The sequence below is a fragment of the Ciona intestinalis genome, chromosome 12 (genome assembly GCF_000224145.3).
Source record: "Ciona intestinalis chromosome 12, KH, whole genome shotgun sequence".
Lineage (NCBI taxonomy): Eukaryota > Metazoa > Chordata > Ascidiacea > Phlebobranchia > Cionidae > Ciona > Ciona intestinalis.
Window position 1 is genome coordinate 5,133,107 of NC_020177.2, and position 26,777 is coordinate 5,159,883.

At 38.4% G+C, this 26,777-nt stretch overlaps 4 protein-coding genes across 6 annotated transcripts; 3 read left to right on the forward strand and 1 right to left on the reverse strand.

Moving 5' to 3' along the window:
* Positions 1 to 48: 48 nt before the first annotated feature.
* Positions 49 to 7,279, forward strand: LOC100175834 (AT-rich interactive domain-containing protein 1A-like). Of its 2 annotated transcripts, none has more exons than XM_018814385.2 (12): positions 49 to 238; positions 571 to 672; positions 943 to 1,223; positions 1,596 to 1,705; positions 2,139 to 2,310; positions 2,766 to 2,926; positions 3,241 to 3,353; positions 3,535 to 5,006; positions 5,281 to 5,407; positions 5,699 to 5,845; positions 6,124 to 6,260; positions 6,538 to 7,279. In XM_018814385.2, the coding sequence occupies exons 1-12, from the start codon at positions 197 to 199 to the stop codon at positions 6,656 to 6,658; spliced, it is 2,985 nt and encodes a 994-aa protein (XP_018669930.1). In that variant the 5' UTR covers positions 49 to 196; the 3' UTR covers positions 6,659 to 7,279. The 2 variants fall into 2 exon arrangements, with proteins under 2 accessions (XP_018669930.1, XP_018669931.1); XM_018814386.2 differs by having other exon boundaries at positions 574 to 672.
* Positions 7,280 to 7,610: 331 nt separating this feature from the next.
* LOC100180517 (pyridine nucleotide-disulfide oxidoreductase domain-containing protein 1-like) lies at positions 7,611 to 14,443 on the forward strand. The gene is made up of 8 exons (XM_002122931.5): positions 7,611 to 9,881; positions 10,244 to 10,343; positions 10,676 to 10,770; positions 11,036 to 11,149; positions 11,621 to 11,750; positions 12,172 to 12,264; positions 12,737 to 12,838; positions 13,199 to 14,443. Exon 1 carries the CDS (start codon positions 8,048 to 8,050, stop codon positions 9,512 to 9,514), a length of 1,467 nt encoding a protein of 488 aa, XP_002122967.3. The 5' UTR covers positions 7,611 to 8,047; the 3' UTR covers positions 9,515 to 9,881; positions 10,244 to 10,343; positions 10,676 to 10,770; positions 11,036 to 11,149; positions 11,621 to 11,750; positions 12,172 to 12,264; positions 12,737 to 12,838; positions 13,199 to 14,443.
* On the forward strand, positions 9,877 to 13,272 carry LOC113474049 (syntaxin-8-like). Its single transcript, XM_026837082.1, has 7 exons — positions 9,877 to 9,881; positions 10,244 to 10,343; positions 10,676 to 10,770; positions 11,036 to 11,149; positions 12,119 to 12,264; positions 12,737 to 12,838; positions 13,199 to 13,272. Exons 1-7 carry the CDS (start codon positions 9,877 to 9,879, stop codon positions 13,270 to 13,272), a joined length of 636 nt encoding a protein of 211 aa, XP_026692883.1.
* A 1,238-nt stretch (positions 14,444 to 15,681) lies between the features above and the next one.
* On the reverse strand, positions 15,682 to 24,696 carry net1a (netrin). 2 transcript variants are annotated; one of them, NM_001032426.2, is given in 7 exon segments: positions 15,687 to 16,517; positions 16,859 to 17,018; positions 17,543 to 17,614; positions 17,989 to 18,027; positions 18,384 to 18,533; positions 20,432 to 20,623; positions 23,400 to 24,696. In NM_001032426.2, coding segments are annotated over 7 exon segments (1,953 nt in total). In that variant the 5' UTR covers positions 24,574 to 24,696; the 3' UTR covers positions 15,687 to 16,351.
* Positions 24,697 to 26,777: the final 2,081 nt, after the last annotated feature.

Here is a 26,777-nt window from a genome sequence, read left to right on the forward strand (position 1 = left end):
TGTTGTCAACTTTTAATAAACAACTTAACAATTTTTCCCAACATTTTTTGAAAACTTTTTACAAAATCCCTACATCTAACCCCCTTTACCCACCCAGCCCTTCACTTCACCGACCTGGGTCTGTACCCACCCAACCCGGGGCTTCCCCATACATCCCCAAGCCCCATCACCCAGGAACTCACCTTACCCCAACACTATGGGACAACCACCGAGTGCGAGACCAACTTACCCCAACCAGGTAGGCTGTTAAAGAAAATGCTATTTTCACCCAGAAACTATAATGGCACCGTATTCTAATCTAGTGGGTAACACCCTCGTACAAGAGGGCAAGGGATGTTACTCCCTAAAGTTTACTGTAAGAAAAATTACTGTTTATGGAGTATATGAGCCTACTTTATTCTACATGGGTGAAGAACTACAATGAGCCATGCATGTTACCTGTTGTGAATGCAATATACTCTGGCTATGCTTATTTATACAGACATACAATAAACACTGTTTTAGTCAGAAATGAACAAAAATACTTGATTTTAACTCTGGCATTACCCCTATTATAACCCCCACTATTAGCAGGGCTACCCTGGCCACCCCTACACCCCACCCAACCAATACCTTGGTATGAAACGTCCAGCTACTGACCAGTATGGTCCCCCAAGCAAATATATCAGACCTGTAAGTATGCATTGTGTTAATACGTTAACATGTGTAGGTATTCAGTTTATGGAATAAGTTCATAGAAAAACATTCCATTGTATGTGAGTGACACGACAAAGCACGCCATCACACTTTAGATTTAAGTAATGTTGCTTATAATACACACATGTCACTTCAATCCTGCTAAGATGTACTTTCATATTAATTGCAAAGTTAGCAATTGCAAAACTTACTTCTATTTCATAATTATCACCTTTGTCAATAACATTAACCATTATGACATCACAGGAAAGCCACCTTTCCCATTACCCCACCCCAGGGAATTACCCTCAAAACCACCCTGCTTACGACCGTACCCGCCCTCGTTATCCCTCAAGTGGGCCTTCGACCCCACATGGGTCTCACCCCATGTACAGAGGACCACTAAGGCGTGACAGGGGGTCTCAGCCATCAGGAGGCTTTCCCAAACACGATGGAGCAAGATGGCCCCACCCTGGAGTCACCCAGCAAGCACAAAGTCCCGTACAGTTTCAGCATATTCATAAATATTCAATGGAACAAAGGAAAAGGTGAAACATATTTAATATTTTTGCTGTTATTGATATAACATGTCTTAATTTATTTAGATGTATACAAGAGAGCATAGCTTTAATAAATGTGCACGTATCTTTATGAAATAATTGGTAAAAAAGGGATATAAATGAGTTTCTGAGTCATACACCAGGAATAAGACATTAGTACATCACATAAGGGTGCCATGACGTTGTTATATTGAAGATTTAATAGAAAACTAGTATATAGTTGTAACATACCCCTAGCATACTCCAAACAGATAAGTGTACAAGTCATCTATGCTAAGTAATTAGCGCCATATAGTACAACATACTGTGTATTATAAGTTTGTATACCGCCACACCACCAACCCATCCAACTCCCAACAGACAAGTGTACAGATCCTCCATGTTAAGATCAGACAACTTGTTCCCCCCTGACTCAGTGGAAGCCACCCAACCTAAGAACTTCAGGTTCCAGAGGAAATCCTGCAGAGATGGTAAGTGAAGTCTTGTATAAAGTGTTTCGTACCAAATATGAAACACATTATTTAAAATTTATTAAAATGATGTGGTGACAATATTAAAATGCAGTAACATGGCACTTTATATTGAATATTCCATATAAGGTATTACAACTTATTTCCACATATTTAGTTTTGTTTTTACTACATGGTATGCAGCAAACATGCTTTTTAATGACTATGGTTTAGTCTTCGTCTTTTTTAACCCTTTGTTCTAATCTTTGCTATTTTACTAAAAGCAACTTATATATATATAAGATACAATAAAATGGGGAAAGTTGGGACACCTTTCTTCAGTAAACAAAGAATATTCAAAGAATCCTAAAAAATGTATTCTCACAACTCCTGTAGACCCGTCTTACCCCATCGTACTATAATAAGAGCTGCATTAACAACATACCATCCACAGTTGGTGTACTAGAAGGTTGGAAAGTGATCATGGCATTGAAGAGTGGTCTGCTAGTTGAAAGTACATGGGCACTTAATGTGTTAACAGTATTGTTATACGATCAACAAACTATAGCTCAGTTTAAGTTGGTTCAACTACCTGGGTTGCTCGATGCTTTAGTGGAACATTATAGGTGAGTGTGATGTAATACTGTTTGCTATAACTTGTATGTGTTGAGGTAAAGACAGTAAAGTGTAATACTCAGACAAGGTGAGGTTTTGTTGGTTGTGTTTGATTATGGAAATATGCTTATAGCATTATAGGTGGTTGTGGTGTAATATGAGGTTAGGTATAACTTCATTAACTTGTATGTGTTCCATCTCTTCTAAGTGGGAAAGGTAAAGCATGTAATGAAACCTCGGATTTGAGCCAGAGTTCAGTCTTTACCTCGAAACTGAGGTTGCTACAACCCATTAATGATCACTGTATACTGCTTTGTATTTGTTTCACTTTTTTGTATATTTGTATTTACATAATACATGGCAGTTTTGGTATAAAAGTATGTCCAAAAGTCTACATGTGTTGAATACATCATGAAAATCCTCACAAATTTGTTGAGTTCATGACATCACAATACCCCATTCACAGACGGTGTTTGTCGGCCATCTTTACTTTATCAAGCGAGCAACAAGCGTTAGGGGTCGCGAACTTTGACCCCACCCCTCACCCTGAGGTAAAAGATGCATTGGAAGATGAAACAGCAGATGTTCCAACTAAGATGAAGACCAATAAAGGGAAGAAGAAGAAAGGTGAGGATTTTGTAGTAGTTGTTTTGTTCATGTTTAGGAGTGGGTATCTGGTCCAATGTTTAACACTGGTAGGTTTTTTTTATGACACCAGGTTGTAACAATTATTACTTATTATGGCGGTTAAGCTGAACCCACCCTGCACTACTAACCTCTACTAACCATATCTTCTATTCTATATGAGTGGGGTCTTTGTTGAGGAGCTAGAATTTACACCAGAGTTTCCCCATTACCTCAATACCCTAATGAACCATATAAACGCCCAAAAATTATGTTAAAAGCCACCTAGATATAATCAACCAACCGTCCTTTCCCAGGCCAAGCAAACGCGAAACTTTACGGGGTTTTCTCCGAACTCCCGATCAAAGTTGAACCTCGAACCGACCCCTTCGTGGTTGATCGAACGCACCAATGGGATTTCGCAAACAAGGTAATTTCCAACAATATAAATTATAGTAGGGTGGGGGAAAACGGGACACTTTTAGCACTAAAATTGAAATATCCTGATCGTGTAATAAACACTCAACAACGGTTTATGGTAGTCATGGGCAAACCGGAAACGGTTTTATAATTCAATGGCATTGCGTCATCATGCAACTATGACATCACAGATTGACTTATCTGATGACTTGTCGCACATCATCGTAAGTTTTCAACAATCAACGGAAGCCACTCAAGTGGAACATGACGAGATCACTGAGCCGGAACAACCGATCCGGGTCGTGGAAGCGACACTCGAGGATGTTCTTTCCATCCCTTGCTCCGTGCTTGCTCCTGAGGATGATGATGTCATCGATGATGTCACTACCCATGATGTCATGACTGATAATATCATCAAAGATATCAAAAAGGAGGTTGCAGAAAAATCTGAAGACATTCCGGAAACTAAAACAAACAATGAAAAAATTGTTGCAAATGGAACAGATGAAAATGAGAAAATGGATGTTTGTGATGTCATAAAGAAAACTGATGATCTCATAACTAATCCTGATGTCACAAAGAATGATGACCTAACAAAGAAATGTGATGATGTCACAATAAAAACTAAGGATGTCATAATGAAAACGGATGACATCACAAATCACACTGCTGACATCACAAATACTACTGATGACATCATAAAGAAAACTGATGATATCATAAAGAAAGTTCCTGATGTCATAAACAAGTTGAATGATGTCACCAACGAACAAAGTGATGTCATAATGGCAGAAGTAATAACAAAAGAATCAGAAAAGTTAATAAAAGAAGAAAAAGTTGAAGTTGTTTTGAAAGAAAAGCCCGTTTTATGCAATGGGTTGCAAACCAACCTAATTTTGAACCAAGCTGAGGTAAAAGTTGAACAAGTTACAACGGATTCGAATAAATTGAACGATTCTCCGAGGTTGAGTTTGACTTCGAGGGTGGAGAAAGTCCTGGAGGAAAGGAATGTCATCTTGCTTGAAGATGAAGCAGCAGGGAGCGATGGGAGTCAAGTTGATCTGCTCCTTGGTCCTGTGATTCATCAAGATGTTTGCAAGAGGCAAGCGGAGGTTTCACGGAGGTTGGAATGCTTGTCCAACATCATCCGTGGATTGTCGTTTGTTCCAGGGAACGCAAACGAACTTTGTCGACAGCGTGAACTCATGAGGGCGCTGTCTGGCACATTATTGTTGCGTCATAAACACAGGACGAGACCCAGACACGCATCACCGCACAGCGAAAGTTGCGACGAAAATGATGAGAAATCGGACAATCGCTCGTATTATTTAAACTCGGTCGGTTTATCCGGGAAGAAGAGTAAAAAGTCAGATCTTTTTGCTCCGGAAGACAAAACTGAGGGTCCGCGACAGCGTAGACTCTTTAGCGCCACCGTGCTCGATTCTGATGAAAACACGGAGGTGTATACTGCCCCCTGGTGGTGGGATACGGTTCGAAGGGTTAGGGAAGACTCACTTGTCATCTTATCAAACATTGCGCACTCGGTGGACCTCTCGGAGCTTCCTGACGACCATGTTGCTATGGCGGTGTTGGAGGCGTGCCTTCATTGGTCCGTTTGTCCGTCGTCCGATGCTTCAGATTCCTTTTCATCGTCAAGGTCGAGGTGAGAGTTGAATAACGACCATGTTAGTAAATGGATATCAAATTTAATAGAAATAAATAAATGTAACTTATGGAATCTCATGTATAACACAAGTGTGCCTTTTATACGTAAGTTTTTGTTGTGACTGATATATGTGTAAAACCAACATAAACTAACGAATTGAATTAAATGGAATTTCTTTATCGTGATATAGTGGGGCAACAGTCGTTATAACACAGACGTTGGCTGAAGATTTAAATCTCAAAACCAATAACTTAACTTGATACATCTCCAGGCGCATGTTATCCCCACAAAGGTTGGCGTTGGAGATCCTCACAAAACTCAGCATCAAGGATCAGAATGTTGACCTTATACTTGCTACACGACCTTTTAGTCGGATAGAAAAGTTGTTTGGATACTTGGTGGGTTGCTTTGTATTTAATTGTATGGGGTTGTTATATGAATGTCTCCTGGTGGGTCAACGACAGTCTTTATAACACCGGTGTGCTGTTTTATACACCTCGTGCCTGCTTACGAGTTACCGCGTATGTAACTTTGAACTATAGGAATTGGAGTAAAGAAGTCTCATAAGTTTTTTAAGTTTTTTAGAGACCTTTGTCCGCCTAACCACTGCTGTAACATAACTTATATATATATATATATGGTACAATAACTTAGCCACAAAATTGACATAACCAATTCACCCCCCACAGGTAAACTTAATATGCGATCGTAAAGACCAAACCCTTCGTGAGTTTGCAATCGTCTTAATAGCAAACCTGGCAGGGGGTGATACAGTGGCAGCTCGTGCTATAGCTTTACAGAAAGGAGCAATATCCGGCCTTATTTCATTTCTTGAGGTAAGGGAGTTGAACGTATTGGTAATACCTTTTTATGGGCTATGGATAAACACGTATTAGTTATACATTCAACTACATGCTTTCTTGAATTAAAAAGTAGGGTGCCAGTTTTATAAGTGGAGTCAAAGATGGTGGTCTTATAAGACCCCTATAAAATACCCTAAATTTGTTTTAACATCCAAACCTGTAATTGTGTTTACCAATTAGCAACAACAGGCATCTAAAATGAACGAGTCCAACATAACATATTTAACAAAAATCAACCCCCTTTCCCACAGGAATGCGAAGAGACTGGAATGTCAAATCGAAGAATGTTTTCCGCCGTCCAACAAAATATTAACTGTGGCACAATAGAGTTTATGATGATCAAGTGTTCGACAACTATTCTGTGTTTGGCTAAACTGGATGAGAACAGGTTGGTTAGTTTTGTGTGTATTAGGGTAGCAAGTTTGATGCTCGATACTGATAGGTGTCCTAAGTAAAGGCCCTTTGGGAACATTGCTCTTGCTTCAACCAAATGGCCACTAACAGATTGTAGCACCCTGGGTGTTGGGGTAATAGGCATATCTTGTCAAACTTTGAACCTGTAATTTCTCGGTTATACTGACCACTGAAGCATGACAATGGATTTTTCTTATTTTTCTCGTGTGTTTAACCTTATTATTCTAACACCTCCTATTATTACATTACAGATCATCGTTTGTGAAGTATCAACTACGATTGTTATCATTATCGATGTCACAAATACTCGACCCCAAGGTTGTTCGGATAATGTCCTCTGTTTTATACGAACTCAGTCATGATAGCTCGTGACTGCCACCATGAGGTCACCACGCTGATGCCAACTTATCCACACGGTGACGAAGCAGAGCGAGCATATTTCAGGGTCAATCGTTGCCTTTTCGTCAAATTTTCAACTTTATGCATCGCAGCCTGCTGCTTGTCGATTCTTTCATCACAATGGGAATTATTACTGTGATCTCTCCAACCATAGGCGCCAGACGTGGGGTGGCAGGGTGTGCAGGTCCACCCCCAGGATCTCCGCACTGCATTAATCAGTGAGCATTTCAACCAATGAGGTGAAATATGTTTCACATGATGGTGCATCTAACTACCCCTGCCTCCCCTGCATTTTGGAAAGTTAGGTGCCTATGTCTACCATTGTCCGCTGCCATAAGAGATAATCACAAAGGTGGGGAAAACCCCCAATATGACACCGGTTGTGCAATAAATGGGGAGGATTTTTTTTCAATGAATTACAAATCAGAAAATTGGAAAATCATTTCGCTATTACTGGTTTATATTGTTTCTATTTTTGCGTTCAGTTCACAGTTTCTCTCATATGAGGGAAATACCCTGTGCCATGTCACCCGACTGTTTGTGACGTCATTGTACCTCATTGTTGCATTAATAAAATGTGAAGGACGGTCAATATATGTTGTGTTTATGTTTGAGAAGCGACAGGCTGCATTATCTGGTGCACTTGAGTGGAAAATGCGAAGGATAATTTAAATTCTTTAATCGTCTATCAGAGTCAATTTTATATATTTTGTTTGAGATAAACGAAATATATATCCTTCATTTATTTCTATCTAATATACGAATAATATATCTAATAGACGAATAATATATACGCAAATTTTGTCAGTCAAATAAAGAATGTATAAATATGTGCCCATTCATTAGAGCTCTGCTCTCTTGTTTTCATGTTGGACGTAAGTTGCGTCAGTTTTGTTGCTCTGATGTTGCATACTCATAACTCAGCTATGGTAGTGTTTTTATTTGGAAAAGGCATGTGAGCATGTCCAGGACTGCTTTAGTAGTTTATGTGTAGTTTTGTTGCTGTTGGTATAATAAATAGACAAATTAATTAATCCAAAATCAGTTTAGTTCAAAACGGCGCTCTGGCACACGTTTGAGCGCTTGTAACCAGCAAGGGATACACAGTTCGAGGCTCGATGCTGCTACCATTGGGGGATGTGTCTTTTAGCAAGACACCTAACAGTTTTGATCTAAGTCTAAGTAGTTTATGCAGATTTATTCTAGGATTGTGAGGTCCTACAACGTGGTACACCTTGGTACCTAAGGTTTAGACAAAAAAGGTCCCATTACCCCAGACCTTCGCATTGTGTTACCCTGCATTTATAGTTTAACAACAATTATTCATCACCTGTAAAATATCTTATTCCTATAACAGCAGTGATGGGGTTTAGGTTTGTAGTGATAGGGGGTGGAATAGCTGGGGTGTCGTGTGCTGAAGCCCTGCTTGCCCATTCACCTGATGCAAATGTTTGTCTTGTGTCACCAACACCAATAATCAAAGCTGCAAGAAACGTCAACGAACTGACGAGAAATTTAGTCACATTTGATGTCACTGAAATACCAGTTACAGAATATGAGTCAAAACATCCGAATGTAAAAGTTCATAAATGCTCAGCCGTGCGGATTGATACTGAAGATAAGTTAATATTTATGAGTAGTGGAGAAACCATATCATATGATAAAGTATGTGTTTGTACTGGTGCAAGACAAAATGTGATTTTCCCCGAAAATAATTGTGTGGTTGGGATAAGAGACACGGCAACTGCTATGGAGTTGGACAAGATGTTAAAATCATCGGAACGTGTTGTTGTTGTTGGGAATGGAGGGATCGCAACAGAACTTGTGTTTCAGATCAAGAACTGTGAAGTGATTTGGGCAATCAAGGACAAATCCATCAGCAATGTTTTCTTTGATGGCGGGGCAGGACAATTTTTTCTGCCATTTTTACAACGAAAACAAGATTTGTTAAAAAATTTTGAAACTGAAATTCCATCTAAGCGAATGATTTATAAAGTCTCGGACTTTAATACCACGGAAAGCAAGACTCTAGGAGGCGCTCTTGGGCCAGATTGGCACCAGAGTTTAAGTTTAACTGGAACGAATGACGACATTTGTGGTGTTAATGTTGAATATGAGTGCGAGGTGCAGGACTTGCATGTAAGAAGTGATAATTGTTGCAACTTACATGAAACTAAGAAGCCAAGTGGTGAATATTGGCCTCTGCATGTTAAGTTAACTAATGCTGTCTCACATGCTTGTGATTTTGTGATAAGCGCTACAGGTGTCGTCCCCAATGTTCAGCTGTTTACCGATCTTTCGTGCACTTTTGGGCTCGACAGCGGTATTGAGATTGACGAGAACATGAGGGTGGTCGGGTTATATGATGTCTATGCTGCTGGGGATGTATGTAGCACAGCCAAGTGGCCAGAATCGCCGCATTGGCATCAGATGCGGCTTTGGACACAAGCCAGACAAATGGGATTGTTTGCGGCACAATGCATGGCAGGACATTCAACAATGAAGGAAGATATTCCTCTTGATATTTGTTTTGAACTGTTCGCGCACGTTACGAGTTTTTTCGGCAAAAAGGTTGTTTTACTCGGAAATTATAACGCTCAGAAAAATAACGACAATAAAAACAGCTTAGAATTCCTGCTACGTGTTGAAATGAACGAGGAATATGTTAAGGTTGTTTTATTTAACGGCCGAGTTATTGGTTGTGTTTTAATTGGGGAGACCGACTTAGAAGAAACGTTTGAAAATTTAATTTTAAATCAAACTGATGTTTCTGCATTAGGTGAAAACTTGTTGGACCCGAATGTGGATATAGCTGATTACTTTGATTAGATGTTTGAGTATAAAATAAAAGTGAAATATTTCGATGCACTGTGTGTTAGATGCACTGTTATTGTTTTTACATTTTGCTTTAAGAAAAAAGTTCAAACTTCTGTGATTTGAAATCTAGCACTTTTAATTCATATGGATGAGGGCCTATGGCAAGACATGGGGACTTGTTATTACGCCAGGGAGTTAAGTTTTATTTCTACAATCGTGTTCCTAATTGATTTTCACATACTTTTCATAATAATAATGCGAACTTATTATTGTTTTTTAAGTTCCCATTTTTATGTTTTCTATTATTTTTCAGAGCGATATAGTTTTATAATTATGGTTGCTTAGTTGGTTGGTTTGTGAGAAAACTTTGTTCTATGTGGTAAGTAAGATAACAAAATAATCACCCACCAAGTTTAAGTTACATACGTAGTAACTCGTAAACAAGCATGAGGTGTACGAAACGGAACACCTATATGCTTGCTGTGTTATAATGACTGTCGAGTCTGTCAATCAACAAGTTGGATTTGTTTTACAGGATTGTGTGTATCCCTGCCTTCCTTGTGTTTTAAAAGTATGGTTCCGATAGCTTTATTTCTATGATTGCACCAAAGTATCGATATTCATAATTGTTATGCATTATGCTTTTTCATTAGGACTTAAAACCAAGAATTGTAACTTAGAAATTACCTTGGTATATCCCCCACCCACCATTCATATTAACCCACAATATGTTTAATACAGGCAAGCAGATTACTCAAGTTGCCAACAACTTTGTCAAGATGTTGCTGAATCTATAAATGACAGGAATAAGGAAATAAGGCTTGGAGGAAGTGTTTCAAAGGTTTGTTTCTTTTACAGGAGGTGTATGAATATACTATGTGTGGTGTGTGTGTTGTCCGAGGACACACAGATATATTCTGTAAGGGGTATGTATGGACCAAGGATAAGAACCTGGGATTTAGAGCAGCGTTGGCCCTTTACCCCACACTCTATTCTATATGGGTGAGGTCCTACAGCGAGGCATGCCACGATACCTGGGATTTGGACAGAGTTGGCCCATAACCCCTTCAATACTTATTACTAGCAGCATTGATCTTTGAATCTTGTACCCTCTGGTTATGAAGCAAGCGCTCCAACCACTACAATATTTATACCAAATCCTTTCCACCCCAGGTTAACTGTTTGATCAAGAAAGATTTATTGAACTTAAAATCAATGACAGAGAAGTTAAGACTGGATTTAATTCGATCTGCTAAATCCCATACTACGTAAGAACATTGATTTTATTTCTATGGTGTTTTGAAATAGAGTATTATAGTAGATAGGGGGGGACATTTTTTCCTTCTCTTTTTTTCGCTCATCTAGTAGTAAACACAGAGTTTTATAACTGTGTGTGTCACTTTAAGGAAGCTTTGTTAGTTTAAAACAAGATCAGGAAATATGGGCTATTTTGTGCTAACAATATCCATCTTACCTCACAGTAACATAAAATTATTTGTTTAATGCCAAAATAAATATTCTTTTCATCCACAGGACACACGGGGAGGTAGAGAGACGACAAAACCTTCTCGATACTTTGAGCACAAAAGTTCGAATCCTGGATAAAGCTGCTGAACGATCATTATCCACTAGTTCTGCTGCTGAGAGGTGGGTTGTTTGTTTTAAATTCAATATAGTAGGGTGGGGGCAGATGAGACACCTTTTCAATCTATTTTCTTGTCCCATTTGGTAGTAAACAAAGAACATTGAAAGAATTATAAAACCGTATTCTTATTACTCGCATAGACCGTTGTTAATTGTTTAAAACACGATCAAGATATTTGGATTTTATGTGCTAAAGGTGTCCCATCTTCCCCCACCCTACTATTAACTCCCCTATGTTGATGATGAGTGCCAACTGCTCCAACAATTTATTCCCAGAATTAAAAACACTTAAACCCCATGAAATATTCTTTACAAAACTATAAAAAAGTGATATCAATCTATAATGTGTACTTGTTTTCTTTTTTAAACCAAGTGTTTAAAATGAAGACAATCTTACACGGGTTGTAATGTTCATATTGAAAGTAACTATAAATATGTGATGTCTATAATATATACACGATCTCTATGTTGCAGAGTTGCGTTATTATCGTCTAATCACGACCAAAGTCAATCTTCATACGGCAACCCATGGTTGGATACGCGGAAAGGAATTCTAATCTTTCATTAGAAGAATATAGAAAGAAACAAGCACAAGTTATACGAGGTGTCGTGTTTAATGGTGCTGTGTTTTACTTACAAGGCTAATATTGTAACCAGAGTATATTGGGTTCAAGGCTCACAGTGATACTATGCAACGATATAAATTGGCATTTAAATTTAAATGTGGCTGGTTATGTTTTGAACATTAGTCCATGGATCAGTATTTAAAGAGCATAATTCGTAAGTCTATTATACCGGGTTCAAGGTTCAATGCTGCCACCATGGCTTTACTTTGTTTTGTTTGTGGATGAGGTCTAAGGACCAGGAATTTAGACCAGGTTTGGACCATTCCCCAACACCCAAACTTTTGGTGTATGTCATTAATGCCAGTGGTTTTATAATACTCCTGTTATAACGACTGTTGTTACCCAGCCCCTTAAGAGCAAACAAGTTCCATTTATTAATGCATTCCTCTTTATCAACAGACCAAGATGCTGGATTGGACGTTTTATCAGAAACGCTGAGTCGGCAAAAAAACATTGGTATCAACATAGGAAAGGAAGCTGACTATCAGAATGGTGGGTTGTGTGATGGGCATGTTCTATTGTGTTGTAGTGGCTGTTTTTGGTAACTGTTATGTTATTACGACATATTGACATCAATTTTCTAGCTTAGCCCAATCTCACAAGTTCAATGCAAGCAGGAATATCCAGTTTATTGAAAAAGAATCTTTCTTCCATTAAGGATAAGGTGCCATGAAAACGTAACAGACAAAAATTATGTCCAACCAGTTGTTGTATTGGAGATATATATTTCGCTTAATTGGCATCGTCAGCCTCAAATAGAACCTTTCCCCTTCTCCCATCAAGTAACAATGCGAATGGTACTTGACACAGATATCCTCCAATGTGACAATAGACTAATAGACGTTTAATAATAGTTCAGATAAAGTTTAACATTTGAATAAATTACTTTGTGTAATGTGGTGCAATGTAATGTATTGCAACAATACACCATATATATATTTATGACTTTATTTTCCACCGACAGAGTTAATTGATGACATCCATGGTAGAATCGAAGAAACTGATTCCAGGATTAAACAACAAACAACGAGCGTTTTAAAAATATCAAGAAAGTCATCTTCTTGCAGTAAGTTGTGAATAAATGTAATTTGTTGATCCTCGCGTGGTTGGACAAAGTCATTATAATACAGGTGTTCTGTTTCATACACTTCGTTCCCGCTTACCAGTTACCACGTATGTAACTTTGTGGGTGATTATTTTCTGTATGACTGACAACTTTAACAACCCATTAATGACCACCGGTTTGGAGCAATTTTGTTTAGTGTCTTGCCCAAGGACACATATGCCCACAGTGGTGGCAGCATTAAGCTTTGAATCTTGTACCTTCTTAGCTACTAGTGTTCTAACCACTGCATCTCTGTAGAGCCACCATAAGATGTAAAGTCCTATTATATATTTCCATATTTAAACTGCTTATTTATTTCAGTTTTATGGATGATAATAATTCTCCTTGCCATTGCTATTATTGCATTGATTGCTGTTGGACCACAGAAGCATTAGTTTCAACATTCCTTATATTCAGATTGTAGGGTGGGGTAAGATGGGACACTTTCAGCGCATAATATTCCAATAAGTTGATCAAGTTTTAAACAATTATCAACGGTCTATGTGAGTCTTGAGGGTACGAACATTATTACTAATTGCCGTACGCTACGTTTATGCTTACCATTATTTACAGTCTTAAGCTTTCATTGTACAGTACTGTGGGGAAAGATGGGACACCTTTTTATTCTATTTTCTTGTCCCATTTGATAGTAAGCAAAAACCATTCCAAAAATTATAAAATCGCTTCCCCACGACCTCTATAGAACGTTGTTAATTGTTTAAAACATAATCAGGATTTTTGCATATTATGTGCTAAAGGTGTCCCGTCTTCCCCCACCCTACTATATATTCTAATATATATGTTTGAGGCCCTATGGCAAAGCTGGGATTAAGATTTAAGCCACAGTTGGCTAATACCCCAAAAAGTTTTGGGTAATTGTTGTTTCCAATGCTGCTTTAATAGAACTTAACTTTATGAACTATGCAAATTATTACCAACGGTACATTAATGTTGATCTGATTATTCATGTTTACAGTCAACAAAAGTTCATTTAATAATCATTCATGATATATTCTAATATAGTAGGGTGGGGGAGATGGGACACCTTTAGCACATAACATCCAAATATCCTGGTCGTGTTTTAAACAGTTAACAACGGTCTATGGGAGTCGTGAGGATACGGTTTTATAATTCTTTGAATGTTCATTGTTTACTACAAAATGGGACGGGAAAATAAAGTGGACAGGTGTTCCATCTTCCCCCACCTACTATAATACAAATTACTTTAAAGTATAAACATTAACTTTGTTGAACCAATAGTTGTCATGATATGATGACGTCTTGCCAGGTGGCAGACAAAACGTTGGTGCAAAAAATAACGTAACAACAAAAAATTAGTATTACGTTATTTCTGGTAGCAACAATAGCAAAACATTGTATATTTGTTTTGATTTACTTTCTATATGTTGTGCATTGTAACAAGACCATATTTACTGTGATTAGTGTTGTGTTTAAATATTTACGGTATTGCTGCGTTTTAATTTGTGTATTATTACTTCGTTGTGTTGTTTCATGCTTTATTGCTTCGACTGTGCAATTCTTGAAAATAAATTCATATTTATACAACCGCTAGATGGTAGCAGAGATTAACACCAAAGAGAGTTAGCTAGGAAGGTTTCCCACCTAATCTGTTGAGACGGAGGCCGTAAAGTAATGATTGATTAAGCAAATGTAACTTACATATCCTCGCATGGCGGGGCAACAACAGTCGTTACAACACGGGTGTTCTGTTTTATACACCTCATGCCTGCTTACGAGTTACCATGTATGTAACTTATTTATCCTCGCATGGTGGGGCAACAACAGTCGTAACAACATGGGTGTTCTGTTTCATACACCTCATGCATGCTGACGAGTTACCATGTATGTAACTTACATATCCTCGCATGGCGGGGCAACAACATGGGTGTTCTGTTTCACACACCTCGTGCCGCAGCATCGAGTTGAACCAATTAACCTCTGATTATGATGCGAGCGCTCTCATCAACCAAATCCACGCGTTACGAATTTCTCCGAGGCCTTGAAAAACAATCATTACTACGCGAGGTGCATGCCTAGACGCCTGCTTTGCTTTTTGAATCCTTTATCCGCTTTTGGTTCACCTACTGTTACGTTGTTGTGGCTGAGTCTATGGTTTTAAGCCTAATGTTTATAACCAGTTTGTTTCCATGGTTTTTAACATTAGTTCATTTGAATGAACATTATAGACGTGTATTATATTACTGTTGTACAGGCCTGAATTAGTAAGCGATAGAAAGTGTAATTTAATTATGATGTCACAAAATAAACAATTTGACTTAATATGGATATCTTTCGCGTTCAAGAACCCAACAGGTAAGCATTTGTTTAGTATTTAGATATAGTAGGATGAGTCACCTATGCACATATTGCCCAATGTCTTAAGAATCGAAACTATTTTATTGAATGTGAACGAATGAATGTAACTTACTTTATCCTCGCGTGACCGAAAAACGACAGTCGTTATCACACGGGTGTTGATACACCTCGTGCCAACTTACGAGTTACCATGTATGTTACTTTGTGGGTGATTATTTTTAGGGGATTTTTTTCATGTATGGCTGATAATTTGGATAACCCAGTATTGGGTGGGTTGAAGCAATGGGTTGTCTTGCACAAGGACACATACAACAATATTGATAGCAGCATCGAGCCTTGAACCGATATCCTCTGGGTTTCTGTTAGGCGCCCTTACTACTTTCCCACGGCGGGCAAGTTCGTTAAACACCCTCTACCCCGGCACCGCGACTCGTATCTACACTAGCTTAACTTAACAACCACACAAGTATCTACGATGATCTTTTACTTGAAGAAATATCTAATTCGCGATGAAAAGGCGAAAAGTTGAAAAACAAGCGAGCAAGGACCCAAATATGCAGCGTTCGGGTTCGAAATAGAATCGGACATAGAAACAACATTAATTTATGACGTAATACTTGAAATTTGGTGAGATGTATATCATAAAACGTATCCACTTTGAAAACTTTGTCTTTGTATATATGGTCATGCGTCTAATTACTTTGTATGATGTTTTGAAGTTAAATTTATCGCCAATTGAAGGTGCTTATAATTGAAATTTGCTTTGGGGATAAAGGTAAATTTATTGTGTAGAATTTCTCAATAGCGGATACGTCATGTGATATATAAATACCCCTGTATTGTTACGTATTTACGTGCCCAGTTTTACATTAGATAACATGGCGTTACAGTGTCAAAAACAAAATAAATATAAAAGTAAAACGGGACAATGAATATAAAAGCACTTGAATGATCGACCAGCTTACGTCATCGTCTCTGTCGTCATAATGCGTATTGACAAAGAACAATAAAGTTCGTTAAAACGCCTCACGACCATTTTAACCTTAATCTCACATCGGCAAACTTCGGTCGAAATCGGATTTTTTCGGAACCGAATCTTGGGCGCCACTTCTTACACAAAGCCGGGGTGGCTAAGGTTCAACATTTACTTCGTTTTCGTGCTCGCTTCGCCACCCTTCGTAACATTTTCTTATATTTGTTTAACCAGCTGATAATGACAGAGTTTTTATCAATCGTCATTCTTAGATTTCCATCTGACCTCGCGTATTTACCAAGCAACAAATATGTTCGGTTCACTCGCAACCTGAAATTTAAATTTTATTTATTTTTAAATAATGTAATTTTTATTTATCTCTGAGTACCTTTGCAAAGCTCAAATTAATTACCACAATGAAAAGAAAGGAATTAGTGGAAAAACGGTAGTCGTTAAAACATGCTACGGGTAAAAAGTGCATAAGAAAAAGTGTTGAACAAAATGCATGGTTTCTTAACCCACATACGCGGTAATTTGTAAGCTGATACAAAGTGTATGGAACAGAATATCCGTGTTATAATGACTGTCGTTGCCCCGCCATGGGAGGGTAGACAAATTACATACACCACAACCCCTTAACTAACCCTTCCCACCCAACAGCCCCATCTTACCTGGGACATAGACACTGTAGGACTCGATCCCTGACCTGGATGTCAATCATCTCCTTCTTCTTCAACCTCATGCCTCCCCTCTTAAACACCCTGAGTACTTGGTAAGTGATGCTGGTCCTTCTTCCTATCCTGATCTTCCCGGTTACTCTTACCATCACAGCTGTATACCATTAGAGTGGTTAGGTATTTGTGCGACGTCATAGGATGAATCTAGCGTGACGTCATCATAGCATATGTGACGTCATCATATTATATTTCATATTGTAAACACCTGCATGACGTCATATATTATACGCCAGAGGCAAAACTCTTATGTGGCGTCATTTATTAAACGAAGGTTTAGAGACGTAAGAACTGTTATAAGTAGTTCGTATGACGTCAGTAATGTGACGTCACAATTTAAATGACGAAATAGCTGGTGACGTGAAAGTATAAACGTATAACCGCATCGGGATATGGATTTTGGGGAAGAATGTACACCTTTAGCACATATAATATGATCGTGTTTTAAACAATTAACAGCGGTCTATGAGAGTCGTGAAGATTCGGTTTACTAATTCTTTAAATGTTCTTTGTTTACTACCAAATGGGACGAGTAAATAGAATAAAAATGTGTCCTATCTTCCCCACCCTACTATATATATCATGGAAATTACTTCATAACATTGTTACAAGTAGACTTACCGTATTCCATCTTACAATATTTAGCTGGAGGTATTCTTACAGCTTTTGAGCTGCTACATGTTCGTGGGCAAGCTGGAATATTTAATACATGGGTTAGACGAATAGGGATTAACGTTAGCTTTGTATGAAATAACGTAATAATGACAGGCGAAGTACGTTTAAGTCAGGACAGTAAAGCAGGCCCATATACGTTTATTATCTGTAACTGTCAATATTTATAAGTAAAAAAAGCTTAGATCAGAGCTTTAAAAAGATATTGAACCGATTCAGGCTTAAATGTAACGGTAAAACAAAAAAAAAACAATTTAATCAAAGAACTGAAATATATTTTAAGGTTTATGTTATTGGGGTGTTTGTGTTGTTTATTTTAAGTTTGGTAATGTGTCGTTGGTAAAGCTAACTTGTGAACCACTGTATTTGTTATGGTAGGTTTATTTATACCTTACCTGGTTTAGCTGTGGTAGCGCCAGTTACAACAGGAATTCCTGGAAAAACAAGTTAGAATTGTTAACCGCACGATGTCGCCGCTGAGTTGTGTTTATCGAGTTATAAGTTACCACCACGCTTAACATTGCAAATCAAAATATAAGCGTGGTCTGTTAAGACTTGATTCTTTCAGGGTTATCGAATGTCCAGGCCGCTGGGCCGGCTATGCAGCCATATATATGACTGGCGCAAGTTAAATCCCCGCAAAACAGATGCAATTTTAGCGTACCATGCAATCATGCAAGCTAATATAGGCCTATATATCGCTGAATATCTTTAAGCTTCGTGCCATAACAGCAGACGAGCGATAGCCTAACAGAATCAAGTCCTACAGCCACGTATTAGAGATACATACTGGCGCAGGGTGCGTCGGGGGAATCAGTCTGCTTGTAGCCTTTTACACAATAGTTGCACCTCCTTCTCGTAACGTGTTGCTTGCATATACATTGACCGGTAACCTGGTCGCAATGCCTCCCCAGCGAGCCCACCGGATTGCAGTTACACGCTAATATACAACGTAATGTTAGGAGTCTGCGTGTTAAACACAACATGCACAATGCGCTGCTTTCGACTTCAAAAACAGCGTTATAACAAAATATTCAATGCACTAATATATGCGCCCGTTTTCAGAGCAACCGTACTGTTAGTTTCAATCCACCATGCTACACGTTAGTACCACCATGCCTTTATAACTATCGGCGCATGCTTAGTTAGTTCGTTGCCAATATTAGTTTAAAAACAAAAAATAATTTCTCGCTTTTTGCAAATCTAACAACTCCTGAAAGAATCAAGTCTTCAAATAATAACTTTATAAAATAACAAAATATAAAAGTGCTCATGCGCGATGTGACGTGTGCGCAGGCATTCAATCGTGACATCATAATGACGTAATAATTAATCTGGAAGCGGTGAACTGTGATTGGATAATATTATCCAATCAGCAAACAGTTAGTATAATGAGTATTGTTTTCAAACAATTTGTTTATTTTGTAATAATGAATGTGTTCTATACTACTGTGACGTCACTATTCTCTCCGCTTGAATGACTTTTAATTAATTCGGATACGCGCAAGGTCACAGCATTAATGAATAAGATACGAATTTGGCCTCTATGTTGCTACCACCCATGGGATTACCAGGAATATACATCAAATACTCGACACCTCGGTATTACTGATGTGATTATTTACAACCGATATTTAATGGCGTAATAAATATAAGGCGGGAATGAAAATATTGCTTCGAAATTACTCCCCGTATTTCCGCACAGCTGCTCGATATGAGAACTTAATTAAAACCCAACCTCGTTGAAAAATTTAATTACAAGTGATGTCACTGCCTTGTATTTGTAGAACAAACATCGCATGCCAGAATTTAATTGAAAATTCCGTGTTTTTCTCGAAAAAAATACTTGAGGTTTAAATATGCTTTGATTTTGTAATTGAAGTTTATTTATAAATTTGTGGTGAGAAAATTATCATAAAAAGTGTAATTAAAGTGCATATTACAACGCCTGATTAGAAATAATTACTTTCTTATGAACCACAACTGACTTCGTCCCTCGAAAGTGTTATCACGTGACCAACAACAATCGCTATTGTTAAATGTGTGAAAACACAATGATTTGACCTGTCGCTACTTCCCTTGGGGTTCTAAAGTGTTGCCACATATATTTTCGCGAATATAATAAACCGTGAACACTACTACAAAATACCGCAAACGTAGCATTTTTCCGAAGGTAACCTTTTTAATTGTAAACACTTTATGACCATTGCGATTTAACTTACATTTTAAATTCATAATTTTCAAGTAAAGTAAATATATTTACCACCATTGAAAGTAGTAAAATGAGTTTCTTTAATATGTTAAAGCACGTACAGTTTCAGGGCCGATAATTTTATAAAGATCGGTTTAATTCTTTCGAAAAAAACAAAACGCTTTTGTTACTTTTCAAACAATATCCCCTAATTTTCGTTGCGCAACACTGCGGTGTAGTGTTACCGAAGCGTGGGATTTAACATACGAATACACGGGATTCAGCTCCTCACTACTTTGTACTACTTTGTTTTATATTGTCCCGCATACGATCGGAGACGTTCCCATGGCCGACGTTTTAACCAGCCCCGTGTTCCCATGAGTGTAGATTGTCTTTTAGATGCCACCGCGATTTTCGTTGGTGGAAACAATTCGATTGTTACGAGGTGTGAAAGTCACGCGTTTGATTGTTGAATCATTATGACGTCACAGGAGAATAGCGCTCACCCGCTATGGAAAATGGCGAACCCCTAATACGATTATGATATCATAACGCCTTACATACTCCTATAGGAAACCTGTCTATAATACACACTATGCACTCCACATGGATTAGCAAATTATGTTCGTTGGCACACTTGTACTTACGCCTACAAGCTCTCCTGTTCGACATCGACTTGGTTTTGTTGTTCCTGTAAAATCCAGGCTTACATTTATGGCAATATCGGCCATGTGTGTTGTGTCTACACTTAACACAAACTCCCCCGCTTGTACCACCCGACTTTTCAAATAAGTCGGCGCTGAATCGGCATCTCTTGGCGTGCATATTGCAATTACAAGCTGAAAAAATACACAAAGTTAAAAACATATAAGTTTTGAACAACCAACAACGCTCTTTTAGAGTCGTTCTGATACGATCATATAATTCTGTAAATATTATTTGTTTACTTCCAAATGGAACAATAAAAGAGAATGAAAGCGTGAACCATCTTACCCCAACCTACTATTGACTGAATCATAAATTGACCGCAATGCTATTCGTATTTTGGTGTAAAATGTATTGCAACTGGTTCGACACTGTTTCAGCCTTTCCCGTTTTGGTAACGAATACAAAATGGAAATTAAAATGGCGCAACTTTGTCAAAGTCTGTCTCGAACACACATTGTTTATCTCTCGGTTCATTTTGTTGAAATATTCCTGTGTTGTTGAAAAAGACTTAATATTTTATTGCAATTTCCGCGTTCGTTATATGTTATAACATTTCCATGTTGTTGATACTTATTTTATAAGATTTTGATGTTTTATTTATTTAGCGAAGTTTGCAGAATCTTCACCGCGTATATTTCGCTAAGTTTCGTTTCGAAGCCAACCGCGTTTCATTGTCTTCCGCGACATTTCATTGTCTGCTTCAACAACCCATTGTTCACATTGTGACGTCACAATCTTTCCGATTGCTCTTGCGGTTACAGCCAAGTGCAAAACTTTTCAAATCCTTTGTTCGAAATTCTAGAACCGACTATAGTCTCACTTCCCGCGGTGTTTCCAAATATTTAATCAAATGTTTAAACTTCCTCTGTGACGTCACAGAGAAGGAAGGTTACCGAACAATAAACTTTGTTTAAAGAATTCGCGAGATATTATAAAGTTTTGTCGAATTTGATTTTGTTCATTCTTGATCCAAATGAACAGAGAACATGATTTATCTTCGCGTGGCGTGGCAACAACAGTCATTATAACAGGGTTGTTTTGTTTCATACACCTGGTGTCCGCTTACGAGTTACCAGATATGTAACTTTGTGGGTGATTTTTCTTATAGTTCTTATTAGGAACACGGAAGCCTGCAATTGTAGCAGCAATAAGCGTCGAACCCGTATACTCTAGTTCTACTGAACAACGCCGAACCATAGTACTAGTTTGACCTTCTTAAATCCGATACGATCTGGGAGGTAATACAAACAACAACAAGCCTTGTATGTTGTTTCATGCTACGATGGTATACAACATCAAACTTCAACGCTTTGAACCTTTATAATTAGGATCGAGTCTCAGTATATCTCATGGCGGCACTACGATGACAAGAGTCCCGCAAAATCAACAAATCAACCCCCGATGTATTTATGTTTTGACGATCCGTGACATAAATGCGCAAGAAGCGACACAGGTGCTTATATGCCGTCTTCCATTGACAAAGGATCGTTTATTAGATCACAATCGAATGATAGACACTCTATATGACGTCACGCACCGTCACAATTGAATTTGTTCCACAAACAACCGGGATTCCCCTGTTACGTCACAATCGCAGTTTTTCACAAGATATTTATACCATTGTGACGTAATAAGTATATCGTGCAGCGAATCTTTGAACCGAATGTTGAAATGCCATGATTAATTGTGCGTGCCACTGTCAACCGATGTCGTCAAGTTTTGCACGTAATGCTACAACCCCGTACCACCGTGTGTGTTTAATTGGAGCGGTAAACAAATGATAAAAATATTTAATAAATTTTAGCGAAGAAGTTTTTAAATAAAGATTCCTTACTATTTTTTTCATAAAAATATTTTTTTATCATTTTTTATTAAATTTGGGTAAACAATTGATAATAAAATATTTCATTAAATTTTGTGAAAAAGTTGTTGACTAAAGAATCCGCGAGCGATAAGCGTCGGTCATTTATCTTTTGCTTTTATCTACGTAACAGTGGCTACTTAGTTTCCTTTCATTACGTAATAATGGTCATTCTTATTCGGACAAAGTGGACACACCTGCTGTGCGCAGTCAAGCGGAACAACTGGTCAGTTGGTTAACAAGGGAACGGAAACGCCCCTGATTGGTCGGTTTGAATTCACGCTTCTGCCCAATTGGTCAAATGATGTATTACGTCAGTAATATTAATTAAACATAAAAAAATGAAATTTTTTATGTCGCTTAAAAGACGTCAACGTGTTCTAAACTTTGACGAATCACCTGCGCATCTTGCTGTACATGGTTGCAGGTGGCGCTTAACACAACAGGAAACTTTAATCCTCGCTTAAGCTGAAGTTGGTGAAACAACAGATTTAAAGGTTTAACATCAAAGCCATAAGTTTTAAACCGGACAGATTCAGCAACGTTTAAGCTGAAATGCAACATCTCATAACCTCGCGCGATATGTTTTGAAGTTGTTTCAGATAAGTCGAGTTTGCACAACAGCGTGAATTTAGATTTAAAGATTTATTAAAGAAATATCCACACCCAGTTTTGTTCGGCGAAGGGCAGCCTAGATGTTTCCTTTGTTTGTTCTTTCGAAAGGCGTTACTTTTACACAACCTCGGTGCAAAAAGGACAAACAAAGAAATATTTACACCCAGCGTTGTTTAGCGCAGATATTTCTTTGTTTGTTCTGTTAAGAAACTTCACGCTATTGCTTGGCTCAATACTGATTGACGTATGTGACTTTGGACATGATATTTACCGGACATTGCTCCAACCTAGTGGTCACTAAATCAGTTATAACATCTCGAGTGTTAGGGTAATCTGCCAACAATGGCACAAATCCCAGGTTCCATGGCGGGCCTCACTGTACGGCATCACCCAAATAGAATGTAGAACTTTCACTATTACAGTTCACTTACCAATGCACTCGTTCGCGTTTGTTTTCGTAGCTCGCTTAGGCGGTCGGTCCTTATGAAAAGCTTTGCATGTCTCGCAGTTCGGTCCCGTTGTCTTGTGTTTACAATCACAAACCATCTTCCCCTTCTTCTTTATACATCTATCAGCGTGACCATTGCACTTGCAAACACCTCCAATACTGATATCATTGATCGCATAATAAGAGCTAGAACCAAAACTATACGGAGTGGAAGTAGCGCCAGGGTTGCTGACTAAAATATCTGTCCCACCAGACACGCGAACACCTGTATGCCGTAACTCAGTCTTGCTTGCCCGGGTAGCAACTGCCCTCCCCCCGCGAGTAACTCCCCCCCTAGGAATTGGAGTTAGGCGCCTTCTGCCCTGCCTTGCTTCAATAGCAGACCGACTTTCTCTTGAAATCCTTGAAAGAGTCGTCGGGTTCCGTGGTATGTCATGCAACCCAGCCAATACAATCTTTATATCCGTAGCTGTGACCCAATTTTGTAGAATAAAACTATGTTCGAAATCATCCTCAGAAGGCCGCCCATCTTTCGGGTTAAACACCAGAGCACCGAGACTGAACGGATACAAACTGTTGAAATCTTCTGAACACAGAACCTCTTGTTCATTTGTCTCATTCGCTTCTCTTTTATAAGGCTTATGAAACCTTCTCAGGCAGTTTTCAGCATAGTATTGGTATGGTACCCACGTTCTACCGTGGTTCATTGACTTATAAATGATCATAGCGGCGGGCCTGGGTGAATAGAACTGCATGTAAATATAAGATATCTCATATTCTTTTTCAAAAGATATCGTCAACTCGACTTCTCTATTCTGATCTTCCCCACTTTGAAAGGTCTTCGATTGCCAATATGTCAAGTTATGTTTATTGTTGATATCAGTCAAGTAACTAGCAGGGTGGGATCGCCGTCCGGTGGCCTCACATACGTCACACACACGTGACACCGTGTTCTCTTCTTCCACCAACCGACAGAAAGGCTCCCTTCCTTCAAGACCACACGTCTCTGAAACTTCGACTCTTTTCTTGAGGGCAATATTTTCAAACTCAGGGTTGCATTCTATCGGGTTCTTGCTTTTAGCATAACACTTGCTTAATTGTTTCGGTCGTATCTGCATCGTACCAGGCAGCAAAGTTAAGATGACAACCAAAAGCATGAATTTCCTTTGGTTAATGCCCGCACCAACTTTCTTTACATGTTCCATCATAGTAAGAGCATATAACACTACAGTCTCAAAGGTACATTTCTAACAGGACAATACACTATGGCAGTTACTTCTGTAAACGTAAAGAGGTTAGGATTTTAAAAAGCCCTTTTTTACCAACTATACAAATAACCAAGCCACAATATAATAAATTTGTCTGTAAAAAAGGTTCTCCATCTTAAAGGTATTTCAACTTACCCAACAGTACTTTATACTTTCAATGCTTTTATACAACACACTTGGTCCACGATATAAACGTTTTAACAGCCGTATGCTACACACACACACAGGCTCCCACATATAAAATCTATATACTACACACAACCTATATATACACCCCGTAACTATAAGCAAAATATTGCCCAACACTACATTACGTGCCCATACCACGACTACATGGATATCAGACACACCCCAGGTGTTCCCGTCCAAGCTTAATCCTCTATGTGTTATACAATGGAAGCAATTATATTATTACTTGCTGTGTCGTATCGTAGTGCTGGGCTAACTTCCATCGGTACAGTGGCGTGAATAAAATACTGTATATGATATAGTAGGGTGGGGAAAGATGGGACACCGTTTCATCCTATTTTCTCGTCCCATTTGGTAGTAAACAAAACAAAACCAGAGAATTATAAAAACTGTATCTCCACGACTTCCATACACCGTTGTTAATTGTTTAAAACACGATCAGGATATTTGGATATTATGTGCTAAAGTTATCCCGTCTTCCCCCACCCTACCCTACTATACATAGCCTTTTTTGTCCCATATTTTATGCCGTGTCCCAGCGCGGGGGTTCTTAATTTTTGTCTGCCCATCGGACGTCTTATGTCTTGGAAAACGTCCTCGCATGCCGGGGCAACGACAGTAATTTTTATTCGGTATTACATTAGTTGTGTTGTGTTGTACTACCAGCCACACTTTTACTTGCATGACACTTTCACTCCAGTAGTTTTTACCCTTTAATAATGTATTTTAACGACTGTCGTTTTGTTGTTAGTTTCTTTCTAATCGCTTATTTCATTTGATCTTGGCTATCGTGTTTGAAAAGATGAATAATATTTAAGTTACTTGTTTAGATTATTGATATTACTCAGATAAGTAAAGCTAATGTTATTTAGTCGTTCATAGTTTTATCTTTGCTTAAACTAAGATTACTCAACCCAGGTGTGACGTCACAATACATACACAGACAACACAATAGACGTTTCCACTTTTACAAATTCTAAAACTCGCCGCGATTTCTAAAGCGCTTTTATCGCGACACCTGGCGCAAGAATTTACATCCGTTATTACGTCACAATTACCGGTCAATTATTTTCCGAATTCTGAATCCCTAAAAAGTCGAAGGTTAATTAAAAAAATAAATTAAAAATTAAACTCGTGATATTTAAGCTGTTGTGACGTAACAGAAGCGGTTATGACGTGTATTTGAACGCGGTCGCGCGAAACCGCGAATTAATGATTTTACTTTGTGTTGCGGCAAGGTGTAATTGTGTTCGTTTCAACAAAGTTCTTCTATATCCCAATACCACACATGGTGAAATCCGAAATGAGACCAGACTTCCGAAAGTGTGTTTCCGTTTCCGAAGTTATCCGAAAACAGCCGAAGTTTGTTGTAACTTTCCCTTCCTGATTACTCCACGCTTATTTGTTTTTGCGCAAGCTGAATCTGCTGCTGTGGTATGAACGTTCAAACGCGTGTCTACTATGGCATTACATATATTTATAAGATCAATATTTTAACATCCTGTTTATGTGTCTGCCCTTTAAAACACAATTGTGTTATCTTAGCGGTAGCATATATAATAAAGCTTGAACAAATGTAACTTATTTATCCTCGCATGGCGGGGCAACGACGATCGTTATAACACGGGTGTTCTGGTTCCGGACCATTCGTGATCACTTACGAATTACCACGTATGTAACTTTAAAAATTCTTGTCCTTAAGTCCTTACGGTCGTGGTTGTTAATGCGAAGAACAATCCAAACAAAAGTTTGAATTACTTCGTGTTGGTGCTCGGGTAATGAGATGGTGTTGGTACTGACCGCCACGTTCAAAGTGGGGGTTGTTTTATTTTGGACGTTTAATGAGCTGCTTCAAAATAAAAGGAAGCGAATTCCAAAGTTGAGAAATAGAGGTGTGTGGGGGT

Excerpts from the sequence above, each read along its gene's own strand:
- LOC100175834 (XM_018814385.2), top strand. The coding sequence starts at position 197 with ATGGGACAACCACCGAGTGCGAGACCAACTTACCCCAACCAG. Across the intron at positions 239-570 it reads GACCAACTTACCCCAACCAG|CAGGGCTACCCTGGCCACCC; the intron begins GTAGGCTGTTAA and ends CCCCACTATTAG. Across the intron at positions 5,846-6,123 it reads GCCTTATTTCATTTCTTGAG|GAATGCGAAGAGACTGGAAT; the intron begins GTAAGGGAGTTG and ends CCTTTCCCACAG.
- LOC100180517 (XM_002122931.5), top strand. The coding sequence starts at position 8,048 with ATGGGGTTTAGGTTTGTAGTGATAGGGGGTGGAATAGCTGGGGTGTCG.
- LOC113474049 (XM_026837082.1), top strand. Across the intron at positions 10,771-11,035 it reads TCTGCTAAATCCCATACTAC|GACACACGGGGAGGTAGAGA; the intron begins GTAAGAACATTG and ends TTTCATCCACAG. Across the intron at positions 11,150-12,118 it reads ACTAGTTCTGCTGCTGAGAG|CCCCTTAAGAGCAAACAAGT; the intron begins GTGGGTTGTTTG and ends GTTGTTACCCAG.
- net1a (XM_009862140.1), bottom strand. The coding sequence starts at position 24,624 with ATGATGGAACATGTAAAGAAAGTTGGTGCGGGCATTAACCAAAGGAAA. Across the intron at positions 17,615-17,988 it reads CGCTACCACAGCTAAACCAG|CTTGCCCACGAACATGTAGC; the intron begins GTAAGGTATAAA and ends TAAATATTCCAG. Across the intron at positions 17,019-17,542 it reads ATATTGTAAGATGGAATACG|CTGTGATGGTAAGAGTAACC; the intron begins GTAAGTCTACTT and ends AATGGTATACAG.